The sequence below is a fragment of the Coenobita brevimanus genome, chromosome 74 (assembly GCF_032717465.1).
Source record: "Coenobita brevimanus isolate Jiangsu-jjx chromosome 74, ASM3271746v2, whole genome shotgun sequence".
Lineage (NCBI taxonomy): Eukaryota > Metazoa > Arthropoda > Malacostraca > Decapoda > Coenobitidae > Coenobita > Coenobita brevimanus.
This window is the reverse complement of record NC_137027.1, coordinates 34517028-34534623: the sequence shown is the minus strand read 5'-3', so window position 1 is coordinate 34534623 and position 17596 is coordinate 34517028. Positions and strand designations below refer to the sequence as shown.

The following is a 17596-nucleotide window of genomic DNA, read 5'->3' as shown; positions in this document are numbered from 1 at the left end:
GATAAATAGGGAATTGGAAGATAGACAGGTATGCAGCAGACACCTGACCGACGGGAGATAACCACACAAATTGGCTAAAACAGAAAAAAGATATTAACACTCTCGGGTTCACAGGACTCCCTCTCATCTGAACACATCTGAATAAAATCGTCTGGCGTTGGGCGGAAAAGAGTGCTAGAGTTATCCTGACCACGAGAGAGCTAATGGATTCAAAGTCACCTGCTATTTTTCCCTTACAGAACGATAAACCACTCCGATAATGAAAAAAATCGTTGGACAGATGCAAAAATATATATAACTAGAATTTCCGATGCCCTGATACGTTACTGTGGACTAGATTTAACACTGAGGACTAAAACCAGTGCTAAGCTGAGGACACACGTATAATGGGGTAAGAATATGTAGGATTCTTCAGCCCCGTATGCATTCGTAGATCATTTTTTTTTTTCCTACCCCTGCCGTCGTGTCCCATGGGTTCCTGTAGAATTTTTTAGGAGAATTTTTGGCAAGACTAAAACAGAGTGTGAGTGAAGTGGAGGGGGAGAGAGGGAGGGGAAGGCCAAGGATGAGATGGAGGGATGGAGAGTTATATGAGAGAGTGGGATGTGAACTGGGAGCAGGGCAGTGAAATGGCGGGGGACACGGTGACGTGGAGGCGATTTGTTTGTGGCCACCCCTATGGGATTAAGGCATCAGAAAATAGGTGAAATTCCTCGCACCTTGAAAGTGTTCCTACAAGACGGGAAGCTTTTCATATCTTGCTTAAAATCGACTGACGGAAACAAGTGTTAATTGGATGGAACTGGAGATGTTACGCAATGAAGGGGTTAAGGAAGAGGTGAAGACACAATATGCGCTTCATGATGACAACCCTGATGGACAGAGACAACACAGAGGGGAAATTTACTGATATATTTTCGTCTCGACTTCCGTAACCCGACCCGCCCTCTGCCGCCTGTACCCGCATCAACATACACGTCCTTCTGTCCTCTACATTCCGGGTTCACGGGAAGACTTATACGAGGAAACTTCTGTAGCTCCGTCTTCTTCCTTTCCTTTTTCCCTCCACGTTCTTGTCTCTACCTCTCTTCTTCCCTCTCCCTCTTCTCTCCTCTTCCTTCCTTTCTTTACCTCTCCTTTTCCCTCTTCCCCATCCCTCCTTCTCCTCTCCTTCTGTTGCTAGAATTAGATAGCCATAGTATTCTCTCAAAGCCCTGAAAGAACCACCAAATATGTTGCTGTTTCCTTTCCTTTGTACTCCTTTGTATTCCCTCCCTTTCTATGCCTCCCCTCCTCTTACCTTTTCCTTCTTCCCTCCCTCTCCTCTCCTTTTTCCTCCTTCCTTTGCCTGCCAAATTCCCTCTCCTTCCCTTCCATCCTCTCTCTCTCTCTCTCTCTCTCTCTCTCTCTCTCTCTCTCTCTCTCTCTCTCTCTCTCTCTCTCTCTCTCTCTCTCTCTCTCTCTCTCTCTCTCTCTCTCTCTCTCTCTCTGTTGCATCTTCATCACCCCTCTTCTCTGCCCACTTTAAGGTTATTGACCCCACCCTCGACACATGAGAGGAGGAAAGGGAAGGATGTGGAGGAGGAAGAAGGGGAGGAAAGAGAGGAAGAAAATATGGAGGAGAGGAAGGAGGGAGGGAGGAAAGAGAGGAGAAGGTATTATGGAGGAGGAAGGAGGGAGGAAGGAAGAGAGAGGAAGATAATTTGGAGGAGAGGAAGGAGGGAGGGAGGAAGAGAGAAAGAAAGGAATCAGGGAGGGAAGGAATGAGAGGAAGAAAATATGGAGGAGAGGAAGGAGGGAGGAAAGAGAAGGGAAGGAGGTCATAGGAGGGATGGGAAGGAAGGCATAGGGAAGAAACAGGAAGGAAATGAAGGAAAGAAAAGAGGGAGACATGGGAAAGAGAGAATGAAAAGGAGAGGTGAGTGGGGAGGAGGAAGGAAGAGGGAGGTGAAGAAGAGAAGAAGGGAGGGAAGAGGAGAAGAGGGAGAGGAGGAAGTAAGAGATAGGGAGATGATGAGAAGAGAGAGGAGAAGGGGAGAATGGAGAGAGAGAGAGAGAGAGAGAGAGAGAGGAGTGAAAAAGGAGGGATTTGGGAGAAGAGGAGATTAAGGAAAGGGGAGAGGGGAGAAAGAGAGGGGAGAAAAAAGAGGAAAAGGAAGAAAAGAAGAAAGAGAGCGAGAAGAGTAAAGAAAGGAAGCAAGATGAAGAAAAGACGGAAAAGAGAAAAAAAGAGAGGAAAGGAAATGAAAGAGGAAGAGAGAAAGGGAAGGGAGGAGAGGAGAGGGGAGAAGAGAAAGTAGGAGGAGAGGAGAAAGGAGGGAGAGGAAGAAAGAGAAGGAAAGGAGAGGGGAGTGAAGGACAGAAGGAGGAGGAGGAGGAGGAAGAGGAGGAGGAGGAGGAGGAGGAGGAGGGGGAAGGCAGAGGAAGGAGAGAAATGACATTGCTAACTCAGTGAAGTCCAACACACTCCTCTTCACTTCCACTCCTCACTTATCTCTCCCTCCCTCCTGTTACCTTTCTCTCCTCTCTCTCTCTCTCTCTCTCTCTCTCTCTCTCTCTCTCTCACTCACTACTTCCTCCTTCCTCCTTCTCACTCACTCCTCTTTTCCTCCCTCGTCTCTCCCTCCTTTCCTACACAATCTCTCTCATCATCCTCTCCCTCCCTCTCACTCCCCCCCTCCACCCTTACCCCCCTCCCTCCTTCCCTCCTCATTTACCCATCTCTCTCCCCTCTCCTTCTCCTTCATCTCCTCCTCCCCTCGTCTTCCTTCATCCCTCCTTCCCTACCTTCAGAATTTTCCTTCTCACCTTCCTCCCTTCCCCTCCCTTCCCCTTCCCTCCCTTCCCCTTCCTTTTCCCCCTACCTTCCCTCCACCTCCCTCCCTCCTTCCCCATATAATTATCCATCTCTCTCTCCTCCCTCCCCCATTCTCTCTCCTCCCCTCCCCACTCCATCCTCCCTTGCCTCCACAGTTGTCCTACTCTCTCCTCTCTCTCTCTCTCTCTCTCTCTCTCTCTCTCTCTCTCTCTCTCTCTCTCTCTCTCTCTCTCACACACACACACACACACACACACACACACACAATTTCTCCTCCTCCATCCTTCCTTGACCTTCCTCCCACACACGTGCACCCACATCAGGTACACTTGTGAGCCTAAGATAATTAGTTTACCTTGATATTAAGCTATACCTCTCATGATACAGGTCTGAGAGAGAGAGAGAGAGAGAGAGAGAGAGAGAACTGCAGGGAGACAGGACGGAGGGAGTGAGACGCGTGAAGGTAGAGGAAAAGAGAGACAGGATGATAGGGAGGAGGAAAGACAGAGAGAGACGGAGAGGGGAAGAAAATTTAGAGAGAAGAGAAAGACAGACAGACAGACAGAAAGTTGTGTGTGTAATTGTGTGTTGTTATCGTTGTTTTTGCTGTTACTGTTTTTTTTTTTAATTGTTTTGACCCCACAATAAAATGTGAACCCGATGACTCCACGTTAAAACATTGCCCTTCTGCAGTCCACCATCATCCTTTCGGGGGATAGGGAGGGAGCTGAGAGACATTTGTGTAACCAGGCAATTGACCCGACCTGTTATATCATTGCCACCACGTGAGGGAGTCCCAGGCGAGCACCGTGTAGCGTAGTGATAATTACATAGGTCACGATTGTTCATGCAACGTAATCACACCCCCTGACACCACCAAGGTTATAGTTGTCGTGTAGATGATAACAGTAGTGGTAGTAAAGCAGCGGCATTCATTACACACGCACAGCAATTACACCGTATCTTTATCCTGATCACCACTGCTATGTTTTATTTTAATGTCATCCATGTGTTATGTCTGTTCGTGTTATTTTTTAGAGCAGTGGGTGCCAAATTATTTTTAGTGTATGTACACTACAATATCCTGTATACATGAGTGATGATGTTGATGATGATGATGTTGATGATGATGACGATTGCAGTGGTGATGGTGGTGGTGGTAACATTAATGATGATGATGATAATGGTTGTGGTGGTGGTGGTGGTAACAATGATGATGATGATGATGATTGTGGTGGTGATGATGGTGGTGGTAACAATGATGATGATGATGATAATGATTGTGGTGGTGGTGGTGGTGGTGGTGGTGGTAACAATCTTGATAATGATGATGATAATGACCAGCTGCTACAATATGGCTTCTCACTACGGTCATAATTAGGACAATAGTAGGAATGACAATAATCATTATCATTATCATCCCCACTTTACACAGAGTATAATTGGCTGAGTTTGATCTAGATATGTGACAACTGTATTTTCGTTAAGGAAACTCCCTAACACCTCTTCCCAGGCGGTTTATTCTGCTTAATACTCCACACTGCCCTCTTCTTTAATCATTCCAATACCATCATACTCTCCATAAACAACGTAGAAAAGGATAATAATCAGCCGTATCCGAAAATTAATCGGTAAGGAAAGGGTGTTAGGGAACTTCCTTAACCGTAACAGGTCCACTACAGGATCGAACCTTCTCGGAGGAGAGTGACAGCCAAAACTAACCCTTCCTCATGCTGGAGGATGGATTACAAGAGCTATTAATGATGATGGTGATGATTTTGTGTGTGTGTGTGTGTGTGTGTGTGTGTGTGTGTGTGTGTGTGTGTGTGTGTGTGTCTGTGTCTGTGTGTCTGTGTGTGTGTGTGTGTGTCTGTGTGTGTGTGTGTGTGTGTGTGTGTGTGTGTGTGTGTGTGAATGTGTGTGTGTGGTGAGGCAGACAACACCAAGGATAAAATGAGCGTAATGGAGAGTCACTTCACCTTAGAAGGGAAAATTAACTGAAATGAAACGAAAATCGAATCACGGCCACACTGCCGTTCTTCCACAGAGAACGATGAATTAAGAGTGAAAAATGGCATGGCTTTGTAATACCGATAATATATTTAGTGTTATGAAAGTATACTGCTGTCTAGTACTCACCATGCTCTCCTGAAAGCCTGTGGTGTTTATGTCGTTCATGGCTGTCAGTCCTGTTGATGATTTCGATGACGAGGAAGCTGTGTAAGTGCTCTTGTCGTTGTTGGGGCTGTGATTGTTGATGCTGTCGCTGTTCATGTAATATTTCCCGTTGCTGTGCCGTTGTTTACTGTTACCGTTGCCTTTAGTATTGCTTCAAGTCGCCAACCCTTTCATGCCTGGCACAATTCTAGTTTTTCTGATTCCAATGACGCCAGACGATTTTATTCAGCTGAGAGTGAGTCCATAGCTCTTGGTGATTAACATTATACATTTTTTTTTGTGGTTTACCCATGAGAATAACAGAAGCATCATTATCATCGTACCTTCATCATTATCATCATTGTCATTATTTCCTGCAGTGTATGTGTCATGTTCACCTCCATTTATTTGATAATGTTATTTGTTCACCACTTAATAATCACACTGACGCCGTTGCTACCATTATTATTATTATTATTATTATTATTTATTACTATCCCTTACTCCATGTCACGTTGTTTCAATAATCATCAAAGTTCACACACCATATTTTTAGCATCCAGCCATCTCTCACAGCCTCTGAGTCTAATGTCCCACTCATCATCTATAATTACGGTCATTAGGGCATCGTCAGCGTAATTACCCCGAGGTTCCGGTCATTTGCTCTTTTTCTGTAATATTGCCAGTGAGAGGCTTTGCTCAATAACGTAATCCCCATCGCTATTCCCTTTCCATTCTAACTTGGTCTAAAATTGCCATCTATCCTGAATGCTGAGCTGTGATATTAGATTAGCACTAGAATATGATGCTAGTCACGAAGAAGTCCAATAGAGAGGATGTAGAGCTGTAGTATTGTCTTATTCTGCCCATGAGCTACGGGATAGAAGCTGCAGAAGGACGAAAATCTGGCCCAAGTAAAGGGGAAAGAATTATAGTCGCCATCACTCATCAATATCCCTCATCACCTTCACTTTGTCCAATCGCTTGTTTTTTCGTGTTTTAGTTCGATGGCATCTTTTTAAAACTTATATTTCTACCCCAGAGGATTTTTATGAAGTTTTAGAAAGCCCTTCGTATGGAAACATTTACAATTTCCATAAACCGTTTCAGCACGATTACTTTTCCCTTCTTTTTTTTTTTTTTTCTTTTTATCTTGCTACCTCCAGGCGAAACTGGGCAGCTTGAATGAAAGTTTTTGTAAAGAAGGATTTGGTGTCTCCATCCCGATTTAATAACACTCACTCAGGAGTTAAGGAAGTTTTATTACGGTCAGCGCCATTGCACAATATTGGTCACTTTTACTGTCACTCCTACTCTCTGTTTCTCGTCACTCTAGCCTTTAACTCTTACACTCTGTTTATCGTCACTCTCTCGCCAGTATCTCCTGAACTCTTTGTGTTCCACAGTTCAATATAATAGCGTAGCATCAGCAATAATTATTTTCCTGGCATTCTCACCTTCTTAAACGGGTATTCTCACCTTCTTCCAGGTATTCTCACCTTCTCAAAAGGGTATTCTCACCTTCTTAAACGGGTATTCTCACCTTCTCAAACGGGTATTCTCACCTTCTTCCTGGTATTCTCACCTTCTCAAACGGGTATTCTCACCTTCTTCCTGGTATTCTCACCTTCTTAAACGGGTATTCTCACCTTCTTCCCGGTATTCTCACCTTCTCAAACGGGTATTCTCACCTTCTTCCTAGTATTCTCACTCTTCTTGAACGGGTCTTAAGTTCCAGAATGCTTCGTGGTTATCATCACTCATTTTCTGGAATTTTTCACCTCAGTTTTGCCTCTTCACTTTCGTCACTGATAAACTAGGGTCACTTTCTTTTATCACTGTCTATTACTGAAAAGGGTGATATTCAGTTATTTCCTAGGCTCTCATTCATTTCCTTGGTCCTTATTCATTTCCTAGTTAATCATTCATTTCCTTGGTCCTTATTCATTTCCTAGTTAATCATTCATTTCCTAGATCCTCATTTCCTAGGTCCTTATTCATTTCCTGGGTCCACATTCATTTCCTAGGTCCGCATTCATTACCTAGGTCCGCATTCATTTCCTAGATCCTCATTTCCTAGGTCCCCATTCATTTCCTAGATCCTCATTCATTTCCCTGTTCTCATTCATTTCCTAGGTCCTCATTCATTTCCTACAGTATATCCTCATTTCCTTGGTCCTCATTCATTTCCTAGGCTCTCATTCATTTCCTAGGTCCTCATTCATTTCCTTGGTCCTCATTCATTTCCTAGGTCCCCATTCATATCCTAGTTCTCATTCATTTCCTAGGTCCACATTCATTTCCTAGTTCTCATTCATTTCCTAGGTCCCCATTCATTTCCTAGTTCTCATTCATTTCCTAGGTCCACATTCATTTCCTAGGTTCTCATTCATTTCCTAGGTCTTCATTCATTTCCTAGGTTCCCATTCATTTCCTTGATTCTTATTCATTTCCTAGGCCCTCATTCATTTCTTTGGTCCTCATTCATTTCCTAGATCCCCATTCATTTCCTAGGTCCCCATTCATTTCCTAGGTCCTCATTCATTTCCTAGGTCCTCATTCATTTCCTAGGTCCCCATTCATTTCCTAGTCCTTATTCATTTCCTAGGTCCTCATTCATTTCCAAGATCCTCATTTTCTAGGTCCTTATTCATTTCCTTGTACTGATTCATTTCCTAGGTCCACATTCATTTCCCTGGTCCTCATTTATTTCCCTGATCCCCATTCATTTCCTAGGTCCTCATTCATTTCCTGGTCCTCATTCATTTCCTAGATCCTCATTTCCTAGGTCCTCATTCATTTCTCAGTCATCACACTCTCCAGGTCCATCATCAACACGTGTTACTGTTAAACAAGAATACCGTAACCTTTAGTAGTAGTAGTAGTAGTAGTAGTGGTAGTGGTAGTGGAAGTAGGAGTGGTAGTAGTAGTAGTACTATGGGTGGTGGTGGTGGTGGTGGTGGTGGTGGTGGTGGTGGTGGTGGTGATAGTAGTGGTGGTGGTGATTGTGATGGTGGTAATGGTGGTAGTAGTAGTGATAGTGATTGTGGTGGTGGTAATGGTGGTAGTCGTAGTAGTAGTAGTAGTTGTAGCAGTAGTAGTAGCAGTAGTAGTATTGGTGCTGGTGGTGGTGGTGGTGGTAGTAGTAGTAGTGGTGGTGGTAGTAGCAAAGGTAGCGGTGGTGGCGGTGGTAGAAGTAGTAGTGGTGGAGATGGTGATAGGAATGATGGCTAAAAGTAACTGAACACTTTCTGCGAACCCATCAGTAGCTACAATTAAGTTACATCCTCATTACTACATCCGCGTGGGAAAGAGAGAGGTTGTTTTGTGCTGTGTCCTGTTTGTTTGTCTGTCTGCTGTTTGTAAGTGAAGGAGCGTTGTGGTGTTGATGTGGATGTGATAGGAAGCGTTAGGAGAAACACACTGAGGTGGTTTGGCCATGTGGAGAGGATGGAGAGTGAGAGACTGACGAGGAGAGTGTATGTGAGTGAGGTGGAGGGGGGGAGAGGAAGAGGAAGGCCGAGGATGAGGTGGAGGGATGGAGTGGAGAGGTATATGAAAGAGGAGGTGTGAGGTGGGAGCAGGGCCGTGAAATGGCGGGAGACAGGGCGACATGGAGGCGATTTGTTTGTGGCCACCCCTTACGGGATTAAGGTGTCTGGCAATGGATAGATAGACTGTAAGATTATCGAAAAACTACTGAATTTACTTCCACCAAACTTAGTATAATGACTGACGACCATCAAAGGAACGGGTAGTTAATTTTTTGGCTAGAGTAGGTCACAAGTTAAGGGCAGGATCGTCTCAAATGTTTTATCCGATTTTGACCAAACTTGGAGGAGGAGTTGAGGGACAGGAAAGGGTAAGGACAGTCAAGTTTGAGAACAGTCAGTCAGAGGTAAAGGCCACAGAGAAAGGTCAAATATTCGGACCCTTAACTCAGGTTTTGTGTGACTTAAATCATACTAGGTGGTACAGTTTTATTTTTTTACTAAGGATGAAATTACAGGATTCATTTTCAGACCATAAAGTCAAAGGTCAAGGCCACAAAGTAAGTAAAGTAAGTAAGTAAAGTAAGTAAAGTGAGTAAAGTAGTAAGTAAAGTAAGTAAACTACTAAGTAAAGTAATAAGTATAGTAAGTAAAGCAGTAAGTAAAGTAGTAAGTAAAGTAGTAAGTAAAGTAAGTAAAGTAGTAAGTAAAGTAAGTAAAGTAGTAAGTAAAGTAAGTAGAGTAAAATAGTAAGTAAAGTGAGTAAAGTAGTAAGTAAAGTAAGAAAAGTAAAGTAAGTAAAGTAGTAAGTAAAGTAAGTAAAGTAGTAAGTAAAGTAAGTAAAGTAGTAAGTAAAGTAATTAAAAGCAGTAATTGGGGTCGGGAATTGTTGGAGTACTGTAATCTAGAGAGCAATCAGCCATATGCAATTGGAACAAGGCTGGGTCAGAGAATCGGCCCAAACCATGACTGCCTCTGTCCCGTCCGATCATGTATCTTATGAGGCTCGAAGTGCGGTGATGATTGAGGCTATAAGCAGTGGATTAGTCGTGGGGATGGTGTTTCAATTGATCTATCTGTCTATCTATCTATTGCCAGACGCCTTAATCACGTAAAGGGTGGCCACAAACAATTCGCCTCCATGTCGCCCTGTCCCCCGCCATTTCAATTGATCATAGCTACATAATTATTTCCCGGCATTTCGCAATTGCCGTACACGAAAACCACAGGTGGCCACAGACGGTATGGACGGGCATTTAGACCGATTCCAAGGCGTGGGTGTTGCATCTGAGTGTGTCTTCTTGTATATTAGATTGCCATTATAGCTGCAGATTCACGATAACAACAAATTATATTATCAGTTTGGAGAGTGAGTTTAGTAAAAGAAATAAAGAAACAGCTTTAAACCCGTCGCGTCTGTAGGGAGAGGTTTAGGATTGTTCTTGTACGGCAATTGTAAACAATGAAAGTGATAGAAAAAATAAAAATTAAACTTGTCATTAGCACCAGAAGAGTATAATTGAACTGTCATGCACTTATACTGTTTTCATTTAGGTGGCATCAGGAGTAAGTTATGGCAAAAATCATAATAATAATAATAATGATAATAATAATAATAATAATAATATAATGGTGTCAGCAATAAACATGGTGTCATTTGGTAGCACGACCAGTAAGCCATGGTAGCAACAAGAATGGAGGTAGTAGCAGAAAGCATGGGAGCAATAGCAGTCAGTTATGGCAGCAAAAAACATGGTTGCAATAAATAGGGTAGCATGGTAGAGAGGTATGGTGAGAGCAATAAGCATGGTAGCAAAAATGGTAAGAGAATTATAGAGAAGTGGAGCATGGTAGTTATGGTCATGGGAGTTGAAAAAACACTGGAACACAAACTGCAACATAACTTTTGATTAAGCAATACACTACAGACAAGAGGAAAATAACTTGGCAACTTCTCCGAGCCCGGGAAAGAAAAAGTGAAATTAGAGTTTGAGGTAAGTTATTTCTGCCCATTCTCGCGCGCTCCTCTCTCTTTTATAACTTATGTAATCTCAGGAAGTTGTGCAATTCTGTGCAGCATCGTCTCTTTACTTTCACACTCTTTCGCCCTCCTTTGGCCAGCGTTTTACTTAATTAGAGCAACTGTTTATGTATGAATGTGTATGAATGGGGCTTGTTTGCGTTGTATTTCTTCTGTTCTCTGTATGGTTATGTAAAATTGTCCACACTTATTCACGCTGCTTTTTCGTCACTCGCTCCCTCAGCCTCATGCACCCGGCACCACTCGGGACGGACGTGTTACCCCTTCCGTGGTTGGAGTTGCACTGAGGGAGAATGAGGAGGAGTGTGGTGTGGCCCAGCGAAGGAGAGAGAGGAGAGTAGCGAGGCGTAAAGCGAGAGCAGGAGAGAGAGAGAGAGAGAGAGAGAGAGAGAGAGAGAGAGGCATATAAATCCACAAGTAGGACGTCATTGTAAGTAGGGTAGGTAAGAGTAATGATTAATGAGCTTCCTCTGAGTGGATAAGAGAGAGAGAGAGAGAGAGAGAGAGAGAGAGAGAGAGACCACGTAATTGGGGTCAACTTTAGGATTGTTCCCACAAAAAGTTCCACAGTTTTGGGAAGAGGAAGAGCATTTCAGGACTTTTCCATTCTACCCCCATCTGTCCACGTCCCATAGTAGATATCATTTCAGGCTGCCTATATATCCCAACTTTCTCTTCTTTCGCATGTCCAGTTCTAAGCATATACAAGAGAGCCCGTTACCTGAGGCCTGGCACTTCCCCTCCTCGCAAAAGACGACGTACACCTTTTCAGTTCGTATTTCTGTCATCATATAAACCAGCTGTCTTTTCCAGCACGCTATCCTGTCAGTCCGTCCATCTTCTGTCTTTGTATCTCATCTCTGCCTCCTCTCTGTATATCTATTTTTGTTCCATTTTTCTCCATTTTGTACCTACCTCTGGTTCATAGGTATCTTCTTTGTATCTCTTTTTCCTCCATCTTAATGTACCATATATATGTTCTTGTCCCATTTTGGTTCCATCGTTCATCTATCTATGCTCTATTTCTCTCGATCTTGCATCCACCTTTGTCCCATCTCCAGCATTTATCTGTCATCGTTCCATCTGTCCCCTCCTTGTGTGTATTATCATATCATTCGTCCCTATCCTGTATCATCATCCAATCCATCTCCATCTTCTGTCTATCACTGTTCCATGTGTCTCAATCCTGTATCTGTTCTATCTACATCCTCCATCTATCTACCCTCCTTCTGGCTCCTTCATTTGTTGTCTTTGCATCACCTACGTCTGTTTTATCATCTCTGTCCTGTGAGTATCCCTATCTGTTTTATCCCACCTTTATCTTTAATCTCAGTCCGTATATCAGAGCGCAAGAGTAAGTACTGATGGTGATGGAATTGAGAGTGAAGAGAAGTATTAATAAAAAGAAGGATAGTGACGAAAATTCAAGGATGATAGTGTAATTTGATGGTGATGATAAGGACGTGATGGTGATAGGAAGTACTGGTGACAAGTGATGGTGATGGAAGAGATGGTGATGATGATGGGAGGTGATGGTGATGGGAGGGATGATGATGGGAGGGATGGTGATGGGAGGAATGGTGATGCTGAGGGGAGGTGATGGTGACGTGGGTAATAGTGATGATAAGTGGTGGTCATAAGCGTGATGGTGATGGGAAAGAGTAATGGTGATGATTGGAAGGTGACAGTGCTGGGAGTGAAGGGTTGGTGATGGGAGGTGATGGTGATGTGAGTCATGATGATGGGAAGTGGTGGTCATGCGAGCGATGGCGATGGGAGAGGGTACTGGTGATGACTGGGAAATGATAGTGATGGTAACAGGAAATTATTGTGATGGGTTGGTGTTCTCTGCAGACGACTTTACTCAGCTTTAGGAAGGCTTTTTAAACCGAAATAATCAAATACAGCTTTCATTTCCCTTTCACTATAAGAGTCATCCCATAAGCTTTTTAAGATCATGTCGAGGTAGCTAGAATAAAAACGTAATCTGGCTGGAGAGGTGAAAAATGGAGGAATTCTGAAAACAACCAAGCGAATACCTGGCCTAGGGAGAAACTGCTGTTGTAGGAGACCCTTGCGAAGATGTAACAGACACTAAAATATAAGAATAACGGAGAACTTTATAGAAACAACAGATACTCAGATATGGGGATATCTATATACCTAGGCTACTTCCCCCAAGGAAAGGGAGGTAGGGCTACCTCCCTATGGGGATATATTCACGCTTAAGTTGGCTAGCGGTAATGTCCTGATAGAAGATTCTGTCCGGGTTGGATTAACAGCGGATCCATTAAAACACTTCCCATCAGTTATATTTGAAGAAGCAATGGAGCGTTAAGCAGAAGAAAAAGAGGAAAGCAGGAGGTGGCGACGATATCAGCATCAGTTACATTAAAAATACAAGTGACTGCTTTAGGCAAATTAATAAACCGTTTACAATATTTTTATAAGACAGACCAGTACCCAACAATTGGAGAAATAAGTCTGTTATGTGGATTCTTGTGAGAAGCCACATTAGGGGACGGAAACCATATGGGTGAGGGATTTTGATGTGACATGAAAATAAGAAGTCAAGAGTTATAACAGTGGAGATGGGGTGCTTGAGAAACGTGTGTGGTGTGGACAGAGTATATAGAATAATAAAAAGAATGTGAATCATGAATAATGTGGAATAAGGAGGTCCGTGAACAACAGAGTTTGCGAGTGTGATTAGATGACATGGTCATATGGAGAGAATTGATATAAACAAAGTGGCGAAAAGGATCTACTCATATGTGAGTGAGTTTGAAGGTGAGAGGAGGAGTGTTTGGCAAAGAAGAAGGAGTATCTATCTATATACCTAGGCTGCTTCCCCCAAGGAAAGGGAGGTAGCCGAGACAGGACGACACACTCTCCATTTACTCATCCATTTAAACACATTCATTCACATCTTAGCCCCAAAGGGGAGAACGGACAGATCCTCACTGCACCACACCGCACAAGGGTCAACTGCGCAATGCAATCAGTGACATCCGCAGCAGGGCCCGACAGCAGAACTGGTTTACCCCTGCCACATCATAACATACCCATCCCCTTACCCACACCTGACCTGACTAGCTGATCAGACCAAATGCGGGAGAATATCCCCTCAGGGCTGCGTCATCACTTATTTATTCACAATTTCTCTCCATTTATTTCTGTCACGCACAGCCACTCTTCCTTGCTCAACAGACATCCCTCTCGCATCCAGCGCTCTCTTCACACTGTCCATCCATCCTATTCGTGGTCTTCCTCTCAGCCTTACACCTCTCACATCAGATCTAGTTATCTTTTTCACCAATCGCTCATTATCCATTCTCTCCATATGCCCAAACCATCGCAACACCCTCTGCTCAACTCTACCAGAAGGAGTATAGTAATGGAAAAAGAGTGTGTGAGATAGGGATATATGGAAGCTGCCTAGGTTAAAGAACCGACAAGGGATCGAGCTATTTAGACGAATTTTGTACGAAGGAGTGTATGACAGGGTTTGGCATCCCCGTTTTAACTTGACATTCATCAGACTGACCCTGTCCTATAAATAACTGTGAATCTACGTATGGGAGAGAGTATCTCCGAGGCGAAGCCAGGATTCTGGGGTACTGAATGGTTAAGGAGTAGGTGTGATGCCCATTGAACTGGACGTGCTGTTGCCTAGTTCTCCCACTGTCACAGTCTTTCCTTTTCCATGCTCTCCTGACCTTACTTTACTCCACCTGCTGGTGAGAATTATAAGGGCGTTGATGATGGTGATGAATTTCAGTCAATATGGTAAACAGTATATCCCACTCAGACCCTCTTGTGTTTTGTTGTTTTAATCTGACTGAGCCAGATGACTGTATCCATCCACAGGAAAACCCGTATGTCTGAACAGGATATAACGAAGAGAACGAGAATAATATTCTGCATCTTATACCAGATACTGATAAGCTTCCTTTCGATTATTAGTAATCTCATTATTTCCCCGTGAATAACTATAACTGTCATTACTCTCATGGTGGCCGTTGTCCAGCAGACAACTGCCTCGTGGTGGTAACTTTCCGGGGGAGGGACATTTGCTTATATTTACCGGCCGATAAGTTTTCTCCCCGAAATGAGTCCTGTCGGAGAGACTTATTATACGTGTCTTTTTACACACACACACACACACACACACACACACACACACACACATTCATATCCTCGTACATACACACATACATATGAGAAGTAGATATATAGACAGATATAGATATAGTGGGCACTTCAAGCATTTTCAGTGCATGGCAGCGAGATCAGAGAAGCAACAGGAATCGAATAGAGGAAGTAGAACCACATCATGAAAGGTATATTGCCTTTTATCCCCAGAACGAACAATAAGTCATCAGTGTATTGTTCCCTATCGAAGCCATGACTCAGAAACCTGGGATACACCAAAATACTTGGTTCGTGCTCAGGGTGGGCTGAAAAGGATAATGTAAAGGGTTGCAGGGAAGGAAGAGTTGGCTGGAAACGGCACAGACGCCAGCATGGGATATAAACAGCACAAACAGATGACAGGAATGGACGGGAGCGGGTCACGTCTTTCGCAAGTTATTTCGCAGATAAAACAGGGAATGGAAAGGCGACCCAGAGACGGAGTGAGAGTATGAGACAAACAAAACTAGGGAGATGGACTTTGTTGATACCCCAGTGCGGAATGGAAGAGACTAACAAACAAATGGACAGAGTGAGAACGGCGAAAGTCTCTCTCTCTCTCTCTCTCTCTCTCATGTCTCAGGAAATGTGTGTGAGCAAAAACTTTCCGTTCGCAGATTGCACTCGCCGTCACTCTATCTTTCCTGTTAATGGTGTGGAAAATGGGGCCTGAAATATTGGATTGTGGTGGTGATGCTGCTGGTGATAGTGGTGATGGAGCCTCGGGACTGTGGCAGTGGTGATGGTGATGGCAGTGGTGGTGAAGCATGATGGAAGTGAAGATGATAATGGTGGTAGTGATGTTTAGAGCTTCATTGATGGTGATGTTGATGGTAATGATGGTGAAGATGACCCTGGTGAGAATAGTGATGATGAAAATGATAATGGTAGTAGTGAAGGTGATGACAGTGGTGAGAATAGTGATGTTGAAAATGATAATGGTAGTCGTGAAGGTGATTGGCAATGGTGATAGATATGATGCTGATGAAAATGGTGAAGAAGAAGATATCATGACAATAACTATACTCTGTTCACTTTCACTAGGCAAATATTCCCATCTCTGGTGAATGTTGAGGCGTGACAGTTAATTAACAATGTGATGCTAGTCACGAAGAAGTGCTAAGGAGATGATGTTGAGCCTTAGCATCGTCTTATTCTGCCACTGAGCTGCGGGAAATTATCTGCAAACGAACGAAGATCGACAGTTAATATAAGTGAACTGTAGTGAGGATGGTGGTGGTGGTGGTAGTGGTGGTGGTGGTCTGTGGTGGTGATGGAGGTAGTGATGACAGTAACTGCTGTGGGGATGGTGGTTTAAGATGGTGATGATAGTGATGTGAAACTAACGATAATGATGATGGTGGTGATGGTAGATGGGGTGGTTATGATAATGCCAATGACGTGTAGTGTTGATAGTGGTAGTGATGAAGAATTATATTAGGAATGATGATGATGATGATGTTGGGAGCGTCTATAATGATGCTGGTGATGAGTGATGTTGGTACAGACTGATATTGGTGTTATCTTGTACCTCGTTCCTCACAACTTACGCTATACGTCTTATTAACATCTTTACCAAATTACGTCTCTCATATTTAAATTCTCGTATCTAATTCAGCCTCTTCTTTGGGAGGACTTTTCCTTTTATAGATTCTTCAGTTTCACCTTCAAACACAGGATAGTACATGGACAAAGTCTCTCCAGAAGTTTGCACAGTACATGGCCAAAGTCTCTTCAACAATTTGCACAGTACATGGCCAAAGTCTCTTCAACAATTTGCACAGTACATGGATAAGATCTCTCCAACAATTTGCACAGTACATGGCCAAAGTCTCTCCAACAATTTGCACGGTACATGGTCGCAGTCTCTTCAATTTGCTCCTGGATAAACTTGAATGTGTGTGAATACCTACCTATTTGTTATTGTACATGTACGTGTATGGATTATTTTCTTTACTCATTTGTTTTCCTTCCTCTGTTCTGTTATATAAAAAAAATAACAAAACATGCTACCTATCCGTTGATGTACGAGCCACCGCCCAGTACTGTGCTAATTCCCTATCCATTATTCCACTAATTAACCTTTCCATTTACCCATCTGCTCTCCTGAAACTCCCTATCCATATTTTACTAACAAGGTATCCATTATTTTGCTTCCCTCGTATCTTCTTTTCTGCTTTACTACACTCTTCATCTTGGCCTTAAAATCCCATCTCTCCGTCTTGAAGACTGACAGTAGATTATGATGCTAGTCACGAAGAAGTGCTGTGGAAAGTATGTAGGGACGGTAGCATTGTCTTTCTGACACAGAGCTACGAGAAATGAGCTGCAAAAGGACGATAATCCTGTCCACGTCAGAGTAAAAGCAGTGTAGTGATGGTGGGGACGCCTTCTCGTGGTGGCACTGATATAACAGGGCCAAAAAACTGCCCGGCTATGCAAATTCCAGAACTTCAGCCTGCAGTCCACCGAGTTCACGTTCAAATAAGCCTTGAGTTTCAGCAATAATGGCATCAGACTAGTTACTAATTTACTATTTATTCTACCCCTGTATTTACCTGCTTTCTTACCTATATCATACACGCTCTCGTCATACTGTTTACCGGGAGTGTCCTTATCTTTGTGCACTGTTTGTCTTTTCTTCCTTCTAGTTTTCCTTTCTTCCCTCAACCACATTTTCCCTCTCTCTCTCTCTCTCTCTCTCTCTCTCTCTCTCTCTCTCTCTCTCTCTCTCTCTCTCTCTCTCTCTCTCTCTCTCTCTCTCTCTCTCTCTCTCTCTCTCTCTCTCTCTCTCGTAGCGTGTTACAGCTCAGCAAACTTCATTTATTAAGGCTGTATGCGTGTATTTACTTTGTGTGTCTTGTCCACGATCCACTTAACCCCTACTAGTCTCTC

General features: G+C 43.3%; 1 protein-coding gene across 1 annotated transcript in view; it reads right to left on the bottom strand.

Annotated features, from left to right (window-relative positions):
• LOC145407822 (uncharacterized) overlaps window positions 1-5092 on the bottom strand; it is a 54407-nt gene extending 49315 nt beyond the window's left edge. The window contains exon 1 of the mRNA XM_080278679.1: window positions 4958-5092. Within this exon, the coding sequence (XP_080134805.1) occupies window positions 4958-5092 (135 nt within the window). The remainder of the gene's footprint in view (window positions 1-4957) is intronic.
• Window positions 5093-17596: the final 12504 nt, after the last annotated feature.